This window comes from Pongo pygmaeus, chromosome 14 (genome assembly GCF_028885625.2).
Source record: "Pongo pygmaeus isolate AG05252 chromosome 14, NHGRI_mPonPyg2-v2.0_pri, whole genome shotgun sequence".
NCBI lineage: Eukaryota > Metazoa > Chordata > Mammalia > Primates > Hominidae > Pongo > Pongo pygmaeus.
The window spans coordinates 35,547,106-35,564,183 of record NC_072387.2 but is presented as its reverse complement, the minus strand read 5'-3'; the positions used below and the strand labels follow the sequence as shown (position 1 = coordinate 35,564,183).

Here is a 17,078-nt window from a genome sequence, read left to right as displayed (position 1 = left end):
AATTTCTAGGTTAGAAGAGCAGTGTACATTCGGGATGTTCATGAATTATTCAAATATAGAACTTTTAGAAATTCTGTATTCTCTCAAGATGATTTTATTTCAAAACGGAGTTTTAGCTTTATGTTTTATCATTTCTTAAAAATTTTATATGTTAAAATAGATTGTTTTTATTTTTATTATTTATTACTCTACAAGTACTATATCTGATTTCCTAGAACTTTGAGATCTGTTAGTTTTTCTTTTCCTTTTTTGGGGTGTGTGTATAGAGGGTTATTGGTTAAAATAAATCACTTCTGAGTTTAATTGCATATGTTCAGCATATCAATGGTTGTAAAAAGCATTTTTAAATGGCATTGGAAATAATCTTCCAGATTCATTTTTTGATTTTACCTGTGTGTGTATTTATCATTTCCTATTAGCCAATTTTGCTTTCTGTCTTCTTCTCATCTTCTTTTCCAACATGGTATACACATCTTCTCTGTATGAACATACATACCTATAATTGACCTTATTAAATACCTCAGAAAATTCTCAAACTGCAAGAGCATCACATAATCAAAACTTGTATTTGGAACACAACTGTCTTCATTGACTGCTTAGAATTTCCTTTAATAATTTTAAAGCAGGCACTCATCATTTTTCCCTTGGTTTTGGGAAACTTGTACTAACAGCATGTTTTATCCAAATAAAAAAACTTCCAGTTTTCTCATCTTCAGCCCTCCTCCCAGCTCTCTGATTAGAATTTCTTTTTTTTTTTCTTTCTGAGATGGAGTCTTGCTCTGTCGCCCAGGCTGGAGTGCAGTGGCGCCATCTCGGCTCACTGCAAGCTCCGCCTCCCAGGTTCAAGCCATTCTTCTGCCTCTGCCTCCCGAGTAGCTGGGACTACAGGCGCCCGCCACCATGCCCGGCTAATTTTTTGTATTTTTAGTAGAGATGGGGTTTCACCGTGTTAGCCAGGATGGTCTCAATCTCCTGACCTCGTGATCTGCCCGCCTCGGCCTCCCAAAGTGCTGGGATTACAGGCGTGAGCCACTGCCCCCGGCCTCTGATGAGAATTTTTAAGGACAATCCGGAGGGAGCAAATGCTCTTTGATAATCATCTTCTACCTCCATTGCCTGGGTCAGCCTTGGGTCCCGTCTTTTATCCTCAGCAAGAATCTTTCTTCTACTTCTAAATTAAGAGTGATCACATCTTAAAGGAGTGAAGCAATGTCAAGATTACTTAAAGAACCTTGGTGTAGTGACTCAGACCAGGTTTTCAGAGTGAAAGAAACTTGGATCTCAGTACCATTTCTGCCAGTTGTGGGCAGTGTAACGTTATGCATAGCTTCCTGAAAAGGCTTCAGTTTTCTCTTCTAGAAAATGTAAATAATACTAATTACCACATTGCTTTGTTAGGATTCAAAGGGAGATGTAAATCCCTTAGCTACTGCTACTGTTTTATTAACAAAAATATAATATTACCTTCTCACATCTTAGCTTTATAATGTTTACTTTCTCACACCCATTAGCTTCTTCAAATTTAATGACAGTCCTACTCTACTTAAATCATGCTAGATTTTTAGAATTGCTCTACTCACAATATACTGAGCTGAGATGCCTGACTCATTGGGGAGGGGTCCCCTCCTCACTCTCCCCTTTTAAAATTAACCCAACCCTTTCCCCACCCTTAAATCCTTGAGTCTCTTGACCCTTTCCCTTTTTAACCTTTTCTTTGGCCTCACTTGCTTCTCCCATCTTGAACACCACAGTCAGTTATTTAAAGCATGTTCTCACAAGCACTGTAAAATCCTCTTGCCAGCTGTCTGAATCCCTACTGTCAGAATTGTTGCAGAAAATTGCAGAGAGATGTTTATTGACTTTCCTCACAGCCCTGGTGGTCTGCCTTCACTGGGAACTCACTCCTGGTGGAGTTCTGCACAGCAGGTCTTTGGGATCCCGCCCCCACCCCAGGGTCTTACTCTTTCTCCTGTCTCACTCTCATTGCCTCATGCCTTCCTGCCTGTCCTCTCTGGAAGTCTTCCTTGATGTTCTTCTGCCCAGCCTCAGTCTCCACGTGGTGCTGCTCCATTGTCTTCACATAAATACTAGACGTGCATTGCTAGCCCTGTCTTAGTGCTTTATGTACTCTCTTAGGATGTATGTCTACTTCCCTTAGGAGAACAGGTGCTTTTTAAAACAGGAAATAATTTGCTCACTAATAAAAGACTAATCATATTTTAGAATCTTTTTCCATTGTGTATTTTATTTATCAGACTTATTTGTAGATTTGCTTCATATGAAAGTGTGGAGGGTGTGCACAGCCTCATTTATCAGCATGTCAGTTCCAGTTCAGCTTGCTCCTTCTCTATCCCCAGTGCCTAGCCTAGAAGAAACTTCTAGCAAATGTTTGTTGACTAAGTATTACCCTTCAAGCCCATGTCAAAACTGGGCTCCATTTCTTGATTTCCCATCCCTCTCTCCCCTCTACCTCCTGTCTTGCTGGATGAGGCCTCTCCTGTGGCTCTACTTTTATATCATATTCTGCCTTGGATTATGTTTTTGGAGTAGTTATCTGTTGTACTGAAGGGGTATTTGGGCAAGCAGTTGTTGATATCTCTTTAATCTCAACAGCAATCAATAGTTATTTGCCTACCTTACGCATTTGTATCTACTCAACTGAGTGTGTTTAATGTCCAGAAATCAGATGCCTAAGAAACAACTTCCTTAGGTGGAAGTTCAGCCCTTCATCTCTCATTTCATTTTTAGTTTATGAAATTAACTTTTGTCTACTGTTCTTCAAACTAGTTATTTGCCAAAGGAAAAAGCCGCCTAACTTTTCTCAATTTACTAGTCCTCACCCCACCCACCTCCTTTCCTTCCACCCTGTGTTCTGCAACCTTTCTTTGATTTTTCTTTATTTCACCTTTTATAATTTTGTTTTCATTTCTGACCCTCTCCCCATAACACACAAGACCCTTTAGATGAGTCCTAAATAAATACAGAAATAGACTTAAAGCATTATAAATGCTTTTTTAAGAAAAAGTTTTGATGTGTCATCCTCCATAGTTTAAAAAAAAAAAATATTTTTGTTGGTATCATTCTGTCACCTAAGATATTTATCTCACCTACAGGATCAAATGATCTGAGAAACATAAGATATTATAGTAGGTGGCTTATTCTAATATCTGGTACTACTTTTAAAATAGTGTTCACCATAAAGAATAATTTGTGTTGAAAAGGATTTTAACTTCTGTATTAATTATAGAATTACAATTTAATAAATATAATTATATAAGCCTTTATAATGAACCATACTTAAAACTGGAAGAGGTTAAGACCTTTGTCATATCCTTTTATAAAGCAAAGAATTGCTTTTAAAAGGAATTATGCCTCCTTTATTTTTATGTGTATCTACATTTATATATTCCGGATTTGTTTGAAATGACAAATCTGGGGCAATCATAGTCATAGTTATAATGGTATTAAGAATTAGGTACTTAATAATTACTTACCATTGAGCAAAGGTCATTTGCTTTTAAAAAGACATTTTATGAAGTTCAGGCTTGATTTTGGAACCAAGGATTTGATATCCTCACCTGTTTCAAGCATCATGTTGGATCTTTCCTCAAGAAAGAAACCGTTACCAAGGGAATGAGACTTAGAAATAATTCTGTATGCATTGTTTTATAGTCCAACTCAGCATGTTCTGCTGTGATCCCCTCCCTTATAAAATGATAGAAAAATTTGTCTTTTATTATAGAAGCAAAATTGAAAATTATTACAAAGCCAGTAAAGAATTTCAATAATATAGCTTTATGTGAAAAGAATACTGATATATCTCTTAGAGTACTAATTATTTGATTTTAAAATTGATTACCAGTTCAACTCAGTGTAGCTTTATCTTTTTTGGCAAGAATAGGTAAGAGGTATAAAAAAGAAGCAGTTCTGTTTTACTGCTATTTATCTGTTTCCGTTTCTTTATAAAACATAAAATTTAGAGCACGAATGAGTAATATTAATAAATATATTGAATTAACTTCTTCTTTGTTTGTTTTAGTGGTCCCAATCGAGGCCATTATATTGCAATAGTTAAGAGTCATGATTTTTGGTTGTTGTTTGATGACGACATTGTAGAAGTAAGTAGTTTCTTAATTTCTTATTTTTGAAAGTTGTATGCATATGTTGCTTTTCACTTTTTCTCATAGTTTCTCATTTATATATGATTGGTGATGAATATGAGACAAATGTCTGGGTCTGTAGATTGTAGTCTAATTCCTACTTCTTACTCTGCAACGTCCAAGCCCAGCAGTTGAGTGGTCACCTAACCTTTACACACCTAGAATAAAACAAGGGAGGCCGGGCGCGGTGGCTCACGCCTGTAATCCCAGCACTTTGGGAGGCCGAGGCGGGCGGATCACCTGAGGTTGGGAGTTTGAGACCAGCCTGACCAATATGGAGAAACCCTGTCTCTACTAAAAATACAAAATTAGCCGGGCATGGTGGCGCATGCCTGTAATCCCAGCTACTCGGGAGGCTGAGGCAGGAGAAGCGCTTGAACCCGGGAGGCGGAGGTTGCAGTGAGCCAAGATGGTGCCATTGCACTCCAGCCTGGGCAATAAGAGTGAACTCCGTCTCAAAAAAAAAAAAAAAAGAATAAAACAAGGGAAAGCTTTCAACAACAGATTTGGCTTAAAAAAAAAAAAAAAAAAAATTAAGCCATATAACATACATACAGTAAAGTATACAAATCTGAATTTGATGAATTTTTATACATGTGCCCCCCCCATGTCACACACACACAGCCATACTCACACACTCACATTTGTAACTACCATCCAGGTCAAGATACAATTCATTTTCAACACTGCAGCAGGCCCCCTTGTTCCTCCTTCTGGTCAGAACTTACAGCTTTCCTCACCTCTACCCTCCTGGAGCCTGCTATTTGGACTTCTATCATTATGATTAATTTTGCCTAGGCTTGAATATAAATGGACTCACATAGCATGATTTCTTTTATGTCAGACTTTATTCACTCATTAATATATTTGTGAGATGCATTCTTGTTGCCTGCGGTAATAGCAGTTCTTTTTCACTGCTTTGTCCTTTTCTACTGTATGAATATACCAAGTTAGAAATTTGACTTTTTGTCAGTTAATGACTATTGTGAATTAAAATGCATTGGTCATCTTTTACAAGCCTTTTGCTGGACGTATACACTCATTTTTCTTGGATATATGTTAGGTTGGACCACTAGAAGTTGCCTTTTTGTTGTTTTGGGAGACAGAGTCTTGTTACCTAGGCTGGAGTGCAAGGGTGCGATCTCGGCTCACCGCCATCTCCACCTCCTGGGTTCAAGCGATTCTCCTGCCTCAGCTTCCTGAGTAGCTGGGATTACAGGCATGCGCCACCACGCCTAGCTAATTTTGTATTTTTAATAGAGATGGGATTTCTCCACGTTGGTCAGGCTGGTCTCGAACTTCTGACCCCAGGTGATCTGCCCGCCTTGGCCTCCCACAGTACTGGGATTACAGGCGTGAGTCACTGTGCCCAGCCTAGAAGTTACCATTTTGTAGGTCCAAAATAGTTATTAGTGGTTTCATATAATTCATCCTGTACCTAGAAGTAGAATTGCTGGATCAAAGGATAGTTGTATGTTCAGCTTTAGAAGATAGGTATTTATAAACATTTTTTCGGTGTGCCCTGCCAGCTATGTATGAGAGTTCCATTTTCACCAAATACTTGGTATTGTCAATCTTTTCAATTTAAGCCATTCTGGCTGTACAGAGCTCATTTATGTACTAATGTTTACATTTTACCTCACAGAAAATAGATGCACAAGCTATTGAAGAATTCTACGGGTTGACATCAGATATCTCAAAGAACTCTGAGTCTGGTTACATCCTTTTCTATCAGTCTCGGGACTGAGGGGGAACCGTGATGAAGAGATACTTTCTGCCTCATTTCTTCTCTGGTTATTTTGGAAAGGATCAAGCACTGATTTTTCAAGAAAAGAGAAATGCAGGAAGCTCAGGGGGCAGTAGCACACTTTGCACACGATAAAGCAAAGTCGAGGATTGACAGGCCCTTCCGATCATGGTAGTTGATTTATTTGCTCAGGTATCATGCTGTCTGTACAGTTCCATACAACAAGGAGGTGAGATCAGAGATACCAGCTCCTCTTGTAAAACAGCCTTCCAGTCATTGGCACGCATTTTCTCTTTATTAATTGCACCAATAATGCTTTGAATTCCTTGGGGGTGCAGTAGAAAGAATCGGAATCTGTGCTGTATTGATAAGGAGATGATGTTGAACACACTGCATAAATTTGCCTGGTTCAGTATGTATAGAAGCATATTCAGTGGTCTTTTCAAGAGTAAACCAGAAATACTTTTGGGCCCAACACTTGCAGTTGCCTTCCTGATGTAAAAACTAACATGCTAGATAATCCAGTGTCGGGAAGACAAAGATGTTTTGCTTCTCTGAAGAAGCTTATAATAATATACAGTATATGTATATGTAGGGAGCAATTGGTCAAAAGTGGCTTTTTGTTTCCCCAAGGGGAAAGACTGGCTTTGTAATTATAATTTTTTCCTTATTTATTTTACTTAAAACTGGTAGAGTCTAAGTATTATATGAAGTGCCCATGATTCTATCAGTAAATTTGAACATATTTTTATTAGTTAATGTCAGTTTAAGTAGTCCTTTTGTTTGTTTCTATTTTTAAGGTGAATTTTAAATTCTATCTGAAATCAGTAAGATACCTTGAGAAAAACTGCAGTGAGAGGAGGTAAATATCCTTTTTCAGGAGGAACTGATATCTCTGGCTAAATATTTGTCCTTTTATTATGGTTTCTAAATCAGTTATTTTCTTCAGCTTTAATTTCATAAAATTAAAAAACTATTAAAAAAAATTCCTGTAGTTGTTGGAATAATTAAAAATTCTGGTGCAGTGGTGGTATACCAATCTTTAGAATTCTTAAGTATTCTAATGTTTCAAGTTGAGATCATGCTTGGGAAAATCATGTCATAGCATTTATGTTCTTTTCAGATGTCATTTTTTACCCTGGAAAGAAGTAATAATGTTCATCATAACCCTAGCAGCCTGGATAGCGAGCTAAACAAACCCTTTGAAGATTAAATTTTAATCAAGTAGACCGGGAATACAAAAAACAAGTCCTTCCTTCCCTTCCCCCCACCTTTACAAATCTTACTGGAAGGGTGTTCAGAAATTAAAATTTGTGTTTGCTAAGAATTCATTCTGTTGGGGGTTTTAAGAAGTAATATATGTAACATAAAATGTATGTAAACCATTGCAGTTTTTTTGGACGTTTTTCCATGCATCAGTAGGTTGTCTGACAGTAGCCAAATGTAACTTGCAGAAAATTATTGAAAATTATATTCAGAATAATAGCAATCAGGCCTTGGATGTTCTTTATTAAACTCTTTTCAGGCAGTAAATTTTTAAAAAATTGTCATTTTCTAAAGTTCTTTTGCTAAAACTGTTGACTATGGAAAACAACAAAAAGGAATTTTTTAGTCTGCTGCTATTATTAACATTTATTATCTGTATCTTTTGGCTCAGGAAATGACTTCACCTATTTTTTCCATAAGCAGACCTTTAACAGAGTCACTTAATTGGGCTGCTTAAACAGATGTTCTGGGAGAAAATTATAATATTTAGTATTTGTACAAAATATCAAAAATATTTTGACAAGTTTCTTTTTAAGATAGTTCCTAAAGCCTTACCCTGGCTAGAGATGTTTTGTACAAATTATATATAGCCAGCCTGATCTACCAACATGCCACAGAGAATCACAATCAACAGTGTGGGGAAAGTCAGGGCAGTGGAAGTGGATGCACTCTTTTTATTTTGAAGGCTTAAACCAAATTGTCTTGGAATTAAAGCTGTATTTCTGCAGCTTTCGGTACAGAGAAAAAGAGGAAAGTGAAGCTGTGTCAGTTTTAACATTAGCTATATCACAACATGTTTAAGAAAGATAGATGAAGTCGTTTGCATAAAGGTACAGCATTGAAATACTATGTTGTGTTTGGTTTTACATTTTTGCATTAAAAAAAACATTGCAGTAAAAGCCAAGTTAAATTTCATATTAAAGCAAGTTCTAGCATATGTGTTGAGTTCCTGGTAATCACATACTTGTTCACATCTACACCATACTTCATAATATGATTTGTCAGGGGAGGGACTGTGGGGTGACAGTTTTACATTTACTTTTTCTTCTTAATGCAGCTGGATCTAAGTAAAATGTTTTGAAGTTTATCAGAAACTAAATATACTTTTAAAACATATAGGGTCAGGGTTGGGGGAAAAATACAGGTATAGTAAGTAAGAAAAGTGACCCATGAAGAAAGCATTGTGAGGTTGTATGTTGGTTGACTGTGATTAAAATGCGGGGCTGGTGTAAGTTGTAAGTGGTGGCTGATTGCCGTGTAACTATGTACATGATTGTTGGGATGGCTGTCCCATATTTTGTATATTGGAATAAAAATTTCTATAAATTATTGTAACTAAAAGTAAATATTCTAAATTAAGTCCCACTTCTTAAGTCACATGGCTTCTGTCTTGGAAATTTTACCTTTAAAAGATTATTTAAGACAGGAACCAGGAGGCTTGGGAACAGGGAAAGAAGGAAATGTTGTATTATGTGGGTCTTGGGGCCTCTAACCATCAGTATAGGGTTTTTTCTTTCCTTGATGGCAGTAGAAAGACCTCATTTTCATAACATAACTACTCTTGATACTTTCTTTAAAAACACTTTTTATTAAAGATTTATCATGAGGTATTTGGCTGGGAGCTGGGAGGCTAAAGCGCTCATGTCCTGGCTCTTCAGTGAATTTAACTGTGTGACCTTGGGCAAGTCACTTAACCTCTCTGTGCTTCAGTCTCCCTGTCTTGTAAAATGGGAGTAATACCTACCTCACAGGGTTGTTGTGGGGATTAATTAGAGATAATGTCTGTAAAGCATTTAAGGTTCTTGAAGAAGGCACTATATAAATACAAAATAATATCTATTAAAGTTGGTTTATTTGTGCCTGTGGGTTTTAAGTGTGTTTTTTCCTTTTTGCCTAAAATGTATTTACAGATTAGAAGTAGACACTTTGGAAATTGTGTTACTGCTTTTGCCCAAGCTCCTACTTCTGTATCCAAAGAGATTTTCCCTAGAACAGAATTGCATGTGTGTAAAACAACATTCTACATGTGCCTGCATTTATTTAGCACATAGTAGCTTGTGTCAGCTTTCTGTGATAGCATGTCTGTGAAAAGTTCAAAGTTTAAATTTGAAAATTGAGAGTCATAGAATCTTAGAGGGTAAAATAGGGAAAATACCTTAAAGGTCACTGTTTCTCCTACTCCTCCTCCTTTCCTGTGTAGTAATTGCTCCTGTAAAATCTGTTTCACAAGTGGTCAGTCAACCTGCACTTGAGTGCTGGAAGCCTGTTCCATTATTGAGTAACTTGAATTGTTTTTTATGTTGCCATTATTTTCAGTCCATCCTTCATTCTCCCAGTGTGCTTCTGATCTCAAGGCTGATCTTTGTATTAGATGGCTTTCAGAGACTTCATCCTTCCTGGGAGCCCTATTCTGGAAGCACTCTTTTTCATTCATGTCTCTGAAAGAGTGTTCCTAGAACAAGCGCAGTAACAGGTGAACTATACTGTCAGTTGGGACCTACGATCACATTCTCTTTTCTAAGCATCTTTATCACACACTTCATATTGAACTTGTAGTAAATGAAATCCTCTATACCTAAAAGTTTTTCGTGAACTATTGAAAAGCTGAGAGTCCCTTGCCACACACCTTTTTTCATGATTCCCTGTTAGCAGTACCTGTGCCTGTTAACATGTCAAGGCTTTTCCCATCTCTCTTCATTCATGTGTTTTCTATAATAACTGCGTCTGTTTTCTGTCTGCAGAGCTGCTGAAGTAACAACCCATCGCTTTTGGGTGATAGCCTGCTATGTGATGGCCCCTGTACTCGATATTTTACTTCTTTTAATGTTAATCTTAACCACATCTGTGAGACATTGACATCCTCATTTTACAAAAGAAGAATCTAAGGTTCTTTAGAGGTTAAGTAACTTTCTTAGAGCCAGTCAGCTGGAAGGTAGCAGGTCCAGGTTTCAAGTAGGCATAACTCCAGTGTCCAAGCTCTTAACCATGGCTATCCTTACTAAAAGATTTTTGTTGTTGTTGTGGTTAAAAAAAAAAAACAAAAAACTAAACTAAAAATTACTATTTTAGCCATTTTTAAGTGTCCAATTAAGTGACACTGAGTACATTCGCAATGTGCAAATACCACTGCCGTCCATTTCCAGAATTCTTTTCATTGTCCCAAACAAGAACTCTGTACCCATTAAATAGTCACTCCCCATACTTCCCTTCCCCCTGGCCTCTGTGAACCTGCATTCCGCTTTTTATCTTGAACTTGCTCTACGTGCCTCATAGAGGTGGAATAATCACTATTTGTCTTCTTGTGTCATTTCACTTATTTTCAAGGTGCATCCATGTTGTGGCATGTGCCATAATTTTGTTTATACATTCATCCATTAACGGACATTTGGGTTTTTTCCACCTTTTGGCAGTTGTGACTAACACTGCTGTGAACGTTGGTGTGCAAGTATCTGTTTGAGCCCCAGATTTTGGGTTTTCTGGGTATAGATCTAGGAATTGCTGAATCGTGGAATTCTATGTTGAACTTTTTGAGGAACAGCCATATTGTTTTCCACAGCGGCTGTACCGTTATGCATTCCCACTAGCAATGTACCAGTGTTCCAGTTTTTTTACATTCTTGCCAATGCTTATTATTTTCTGAGTTTTTTTTATAATAGCTATGCTAATAAGTATGTAAGTGGTATCTCTTTGTGATTTGATTTGCATTTCCCTAATGCCTTGTCATGTTAAGTATATTTTCATGTGCTTATTGGCCATTTGTGTATCTTTGAGGAAATGGCTGTTCAAGTTCTTTGTCCAGTTGTTTGGTTTTTTTCTGTTGAGTAGTAGGAGTTCTTTATAAATTCTGGATATCCCCTTATATGTACAGTTTGCAAATATTTTTTCCCTTTCTGTGGGCTGTTTGTTCACTCTTATAGGTAGTATCCCTTGATACACAGTTTTAAATTTTAAATTTTGGTGCAGTCCAGTCTCTCTTTTTTCTTTCTCCTTCCCTTCCTTCCCCTTCTTCCCTTTCTCCCATTCCTTCCCTTCCTCCTCTCCCTCCCTTCCTCCCTCCCTTCCCTCCCCTCCCCTCCCTCCTTCCTTCCTCCCTCCATGTCTTTCTCCCTCCCTCTCCTCCCTCCTTCCTCCCTCCATGTCTTTCTCCCTCCCTCTCCTCCCTCCTTCCTCCCTCCCTCTCTCTTTCACCCTCCCTTCCTTTCTCCTTTACTCCCTCCATCCCATCCCCTCCTCTCCCTCCTTTCCTCCCTCCCTCCTTTCCTCCCTTTCTCCCTCCCCTTCCTTCCTTCCTCCTTCCCTCCTTCCCTTCTCCCTTCCTCCCTTTCTCCCTCCCCTTCCTTCCTTCCTCCTTCCCTCCTTCCCTTCTCCCTTCCTCCCTTCCTCCCTCCCTTCCTCCCAGGGTCCCACTCCCACCCAGGCTGCAGTAGCACAATCACAGTGGCTCACTACAATCTCAAATTTCTGGACTCAGGTGCTCCTCCTGCCTCAGCCTCTCAAGTACCTGGGATTATAGGCCACCACACCTAGCTAATTTTAAAATATTTTGTAGAGGTGGGGGTCTCACTGTATTACCCAGGCTGCTCTCACCTCCTGTGCTCAAGCAATCCTCCCACTTCAGCCTCCCAAAGTGCTGGGATTACAGGTGTGAGCCTCCTCACCTGGCCTAATTTTTCTTTTGTTGTCTTTGCTTTTGGTATATCTAAGAAAGCATCACCAAATCCAATGTCACAAAACTTTTACCCTGTGTTTTCTTCCAAGAGTATTATTTTAGCTCTTACATTTAGTTCTTTGATCCATTTTGAGTTAATTTTAGTATGTGATGTAAGGGTCAACTTCATTCTTTTGCATGTAGATACCCAGTGTTCCCAGCACCACTTACTGAAAAGACTGTCCTTTTCCCACTGAATGAGGTGCCAAAATCAGTTGGCCATATATGCTAGGGTTTATTTTAGGACTCTCTTTTGTCCCATTTGTCTGTATATCTGAACTTAGTACCACACTGTTTTGATTAATGTAGCTTTGTAGTAAGTTTTGAGGTAAGGAAGTATGAGTCTTCCAACTTTGTTCTTTTTCAAGATTGTTTTGGCTACTTAAGGCCCCTCAAAGTTTCATGTGAATCTTAGGTTTTTCTGTTTATGCAAAAATTGTCAATGGGATTTTCAAAGATTTAAACTGACTTAACAATTTTAAGTCTAATCTGTGAACACTGATGTCTTTCCATTTATTTAGGTCTTTAAGTTCTTTGAACAACATTTTGTTGTTTTTATCGTACAGGTCTTTTTAAGTATTTTATTATTGATCTATTATAAATGGGATTATTTTCTTAATTTCCTCTTAGGATTGTTCATTGTATATAGAAATGCAACTGATGCTTGTTGGTTTTGTGTCCTGCAACTTTGCTGAATTATTAGCTTTATTAGTTTTTTTTTGGTGTGGAATCTTTAAGGTTTTCTACATATAAGATCATACCATTTGCTAACAGATAATTCTTTGTTTTCAAAAATTTTTTTTTAATTTTTTTTTTTTTTTTTTTTTTTGAGACGGCATCTCACTCTGTCACCCAGACTGGAGTGCAGTGGCATGATCTCAGCTCACTGCAACCTCCACCTCCCAGGTTCAAGTGATTCTCCTGCCTCAGCCTCCCTTGTAACCGAGACTACAGACGCCCGTCCCCACGCCCGTCTGATTTTTGTATTTTTAGTAGAGACGGGGTTTGACCATGTTGCCCAGGCTGATCTCGAACTCCTGACCTCAGGTGATCCACCCGCCTCAGCCTCCCAAAGTGCTGGGATAACAGACGTGAGCCATGGCGCCCGGCCTGTTTTCAAATTTGGATGACTTTTGTTTACTTGTTTTGCCTAATTGCTCTAGCTAGAACTTTTAGTACTACATTGAATAGAAGTGGTGGAAGTAGGCATTCTTGTCTTGTTCTTGTTTTAGAGGAGAAGCTTTTAGTCTTTTATCATAGTACGATACTATCTGGGTATTTAATATATGGCCTTTATCATGTTTCTATTTCAATTTGGGTGTGGCTTTTTTTTAAATCAAGGGTATTGAATTTTGTCAAATTTTCTGTTATCAATTGAGATGATCACGTTTTTTTGTTTTTGTTTTTGTTTTTTTTTTGAGACGGAGTCTCGCTCTGTCGCCCAGGCTGGAGTGCAGTGGCGCAATCTCGGCTCACTGCAAGCTCTACCTCCCGGGTTCACGCCATTCTCCTGCTTCAGCCTCCCGAGTAGCTGGGACTACAGGCGCCTGCCACCATGCCCGGCTAATTTTTTGTATTTTTAGTAGAGACGGGGTTTCACCATGTTAGCCAGGATGGTCTCCATATCCTGACCTCGTGATCCACCCGCCTCGGCCTCCCAAAGTGCTGGGATTACAGGCATGAGCCACTGTGCCAGGCAGATCACATGTTTTTTTATTGTATCAATGTGATATATTATAGTGTTTTTCATATGTGAAACTATCCTTGTATTCCACTCAGCTGGATAAATCCACTCGGTTATTGTGCATAATACTTTTAGTATGCTGCTGAATTCAGCTTGCTAGTATTTTGTTGACAATTTTTCCATCAATATTGATCAGAGACTTTGGTCTGTAATTTTTATTTCTTGTAGTGTCTTTGTCCAGCTTTAGTGTTGGTAATGCTGCTGTCATAGAATGAGTTAGGAAATGTTCCACCCTCTTCAACTTTTTGAAAGAGTTTGAGACTATCAAAAGATTTTTTTAGCAATAACCAGTACGTCCATCCTTACTGTAAGTCATAATTAAGAAAGTTGAAGGCCTAGTTTTTGCTCTTGAGGAATTTGTCATATGAGAATGAATCAAAGGAAACCTAGAAAAATCAGCTGTATAAATGGACATTTATACAACTCTACTGGGTAGGTGGAGGAATGCAGAGTAGGAAAGTATTGGTGAAATCGCAGGGATGCAGTCAGATTGTCCAGCCCAAAATGGGAATCTGGAAATCAACAGCAGTCAAAGGGACTGGAAATACTAAGTATAATAGGAATTTAAGAATATTAACTTATGATACTGTTGGGTAATAGAATTTCTAAGACTGCATCAAACTAATTTTTCCCCTTTCTTTTCCCTAAGGAAAGGCCCTAAATTACTCTTGAGGAATTCTCACTCAGGCAGCCACTGTAGAACCCTGACTCCTGAGAAAAAGATTTTATTCTATTTTGTATCATATACATCTGTTATAATGCATCTAAATAACTGGATCCTTTAAAAATCATCTGTTCTGGCCAGGTGTGGTGGCCCATGCCTGTATTCCCAGCACTTTGGGAGGCCAAGGCAAGAGGATTGCTTAAGCCCAGGAGTTCGAGACCAGCCTGGGCAACATAGGGAGACCTTGTCTCTACAAAAATACAAAAAATTAGCCAGGTGTGGTGGTGTGCGCCCATGGTCTCAGCTACTTGGAGGCTTGAGCCCAGGAGGTTGAGACTGTAGTGAGCTATTATCACACCACTGCATCCCAGCTTGGGTGACAGAGTGAGACCCTATTTCCAAAAAGAAAAATAAAAACCTGTTCTCAACAATTTGCCATATAATTAAACTGTGATATAAAACATAACTGAGGAAAGCTCATACCTCCTGCTTGTTTTCCATTAGCCAAACTGTCTTAAGTAGTCCCGCTATATTGATTTGATCAAATGTGGATGATTAATAGAACATTTTGATTCCTGAGATCGATCCCTGAAGATTTTGATCCACTGCAGATGAGAAAATTCGTTTTCAGAAGTTCCCCGGTGATTCCGATCAGCTGGGTTTGGGTGATTAGAATTCCCTGCGATGCAATTCGTCTGGAGTTCTCTAGCGTGTTTCTGTAAGGTCTCTGCCAAGCCAGAGTTGATCTGACATGGGGAGAGTTGTCAGAAAACCAAATCATTTCAGGATTGCTCAGGGAAAACTTACACAGGGCGTAGCACTTGTCTTCTCATACAGCATTTGAAGGGCTGCTGTCTAGGGGATGTTTTGCTTCTAGGGTTGAATTGGGACTGCATTGAAAAGGACAGAGAGCCACATACTGAGTACAAGGAAGAGCTTTCTGGTTGTTCAGCAGGGAGAGGAGCTGACATACTAAGAAATAAAGTGTCAAATGTACATCATTAGGCTATTTGTAGGTGGGGTTCTTAACACTGACTGGAACAAGCTTGTGCAACCCGCGGCCCATGGACTGCCTGTAGGCCGCATGTGGCCCAACACAAATTCATCAACTTTCTGAAAACATTATGAGATTTATACATGAACCTTTTTAAAAAAATTTTAGCTCATCAGCTATTGTTAGTGTATTTTATGTGTGGCCCAAGACAGTCCTTCCAGTGTGGCCCAGGGACGCCGAAATATTGGACACCCCTGGGCTAGAAGGTTGTGCAGGATAACCTTAAGCTTCTTCCCAGGTGAGGCAGCTAAGACTGGGGAACTTACCCAGGGTCACTGGTAAATGGCTAAGCTAGTGCCTGAGCCCGTATATATATATTTTTTTTTCCAAGATGGAGTCTTGCTCTGTGTCACCCAGATTGGACTACAGTGGCATGATCTTGGCTCACTGCAACCTCTGCTTCCCGGGTTCAAGCAATTCTGTCTCAGCCTCCCGAGTAGCTGGGATTACAGGCGCCTGGCTCATTTTTGTATTTTTAGTAGAGACAGGGTTTCACCATGTTGGCCAGGCTGGTCTCGAACTCCTGACCACGCGATCCACCTGCCTGGTCCTCCCAAAATGCTGGCGTGAGCCACCGTGCCTGGCCTGGGCCCATATTTTCTATTCCAGGGCTCATATTTAGTTCTGCATCATGCTGTCCTTTGTCCTTTAAAATAGCTGGACCTAGAGTGCTGTAACACACCATAGGGAGAATTTACATTGCCGCTGGTCATTAGGATGGGAACTATCCCATCACCAGTTCCCGACTAGAACAGAGGTGGGTTGAACAAAACACCAGTCTGAAGATTTTAGAGTGGCAGTCAAGTTTATATCACCTTCAGTTTGAGTAGGCGGGATGATATCAAAGTGACATTACTGGTGTTGGGTAAGTCTATGCTGCATTAATAAAACACTTCCCACCATCTCTCAAAACACCTTCCTTTGAAGATTCAGGTTCTTCAGATTGAGGAACCTCTGAATCGTGACTAGCTTGATAGAAGACTTACATTAAAAAGTAACTGAGAGATGGTCTATTCACCTTGCATGACTGTGCTATCTTTAATCATCAACCCTTGAAGTGCACACTGGGTCATTCACAAGCAGGATTACAGAGAATAAAATAGAATTTTGATACCACTGTATTCACCATGTCATTACAAAGTCTTTATCCACTGTCAGGCCCAGAAACAAGACAGTAATATACTGTCTGCACATTTTGAGATGACAAATGGAATGATTGTGTTGTTTTTAAACTAGTTGCTGGAACTTTTTTTTTTTTTTTTTTCTGGTAGCTTTTTCCTTCAGTTAGAAACCATTTTCCAAACAATATTCTTAGGCTACAAAAATGTTTTTGTGGGTGGACTTTTACTGGATGCTAGTTATTTATAACCTATTGAAGTTTTACATTAAAGAAGGAAAAATGATAGAATGATGAGGAAAGTAGACGTAAAATTTCATGTCAATGGAATAGATTATTTTTCCATTAGATATAATAGATTATTATTCCATTAAATGTAATGGAAACCTCAGAAAACAGCTGCAGGTAAGCATCTGACTTATTTTCCCAATATTACATATGTTTATCATTCCCTAAATCATCAGTTGTTGCATTTTGATTAAATTGGTTTGTTGAACTCATGTATTTTTAAATGTTCTGCAAAAGACAAATTCCTATCATGAACACAAAGTAGGGGCATCGCAGTGTCTGGATTTCTACACATTATTTGTACTCTGTATTTTACTACCTGTTAAACTA

The 17,078-nt window shown here is 38.7% G+C and overlaps 1 protein-coding gene across 3 annotated transcripts in view; it reads left to right on the top strand.

The window, feature by feature from the left end:
* Positions 1-17,078, top strand: part of USP12 (ubiquitin specific peptidase 12) — a 132,464-nt gene that overhangs the window by 103,019 nt on the left and 12,367 nt on the right. For 2 of the 3 annotated variants that reach the window (XM_054446109.2, XM_063650720.1), the window contains 2 exons: positions 4,040-4,118; positions 5,806-9,032. In XM_054446109.2, the coding sequence (XP_054302084.1) occupies positions 4,040-4,118; positions 5,806-5,907 (181 nt within the window). In that variant the 3' untranslated portion in view covers positions 5,908-9,032. Of the gene's footprint in view, positions 1-4,039; positions 4,119-5,805; positions 9,033-17,078 lie in introns of those variants that run through there. The other variant, XM_063650719.1, reaches the window with a different exon arrangement.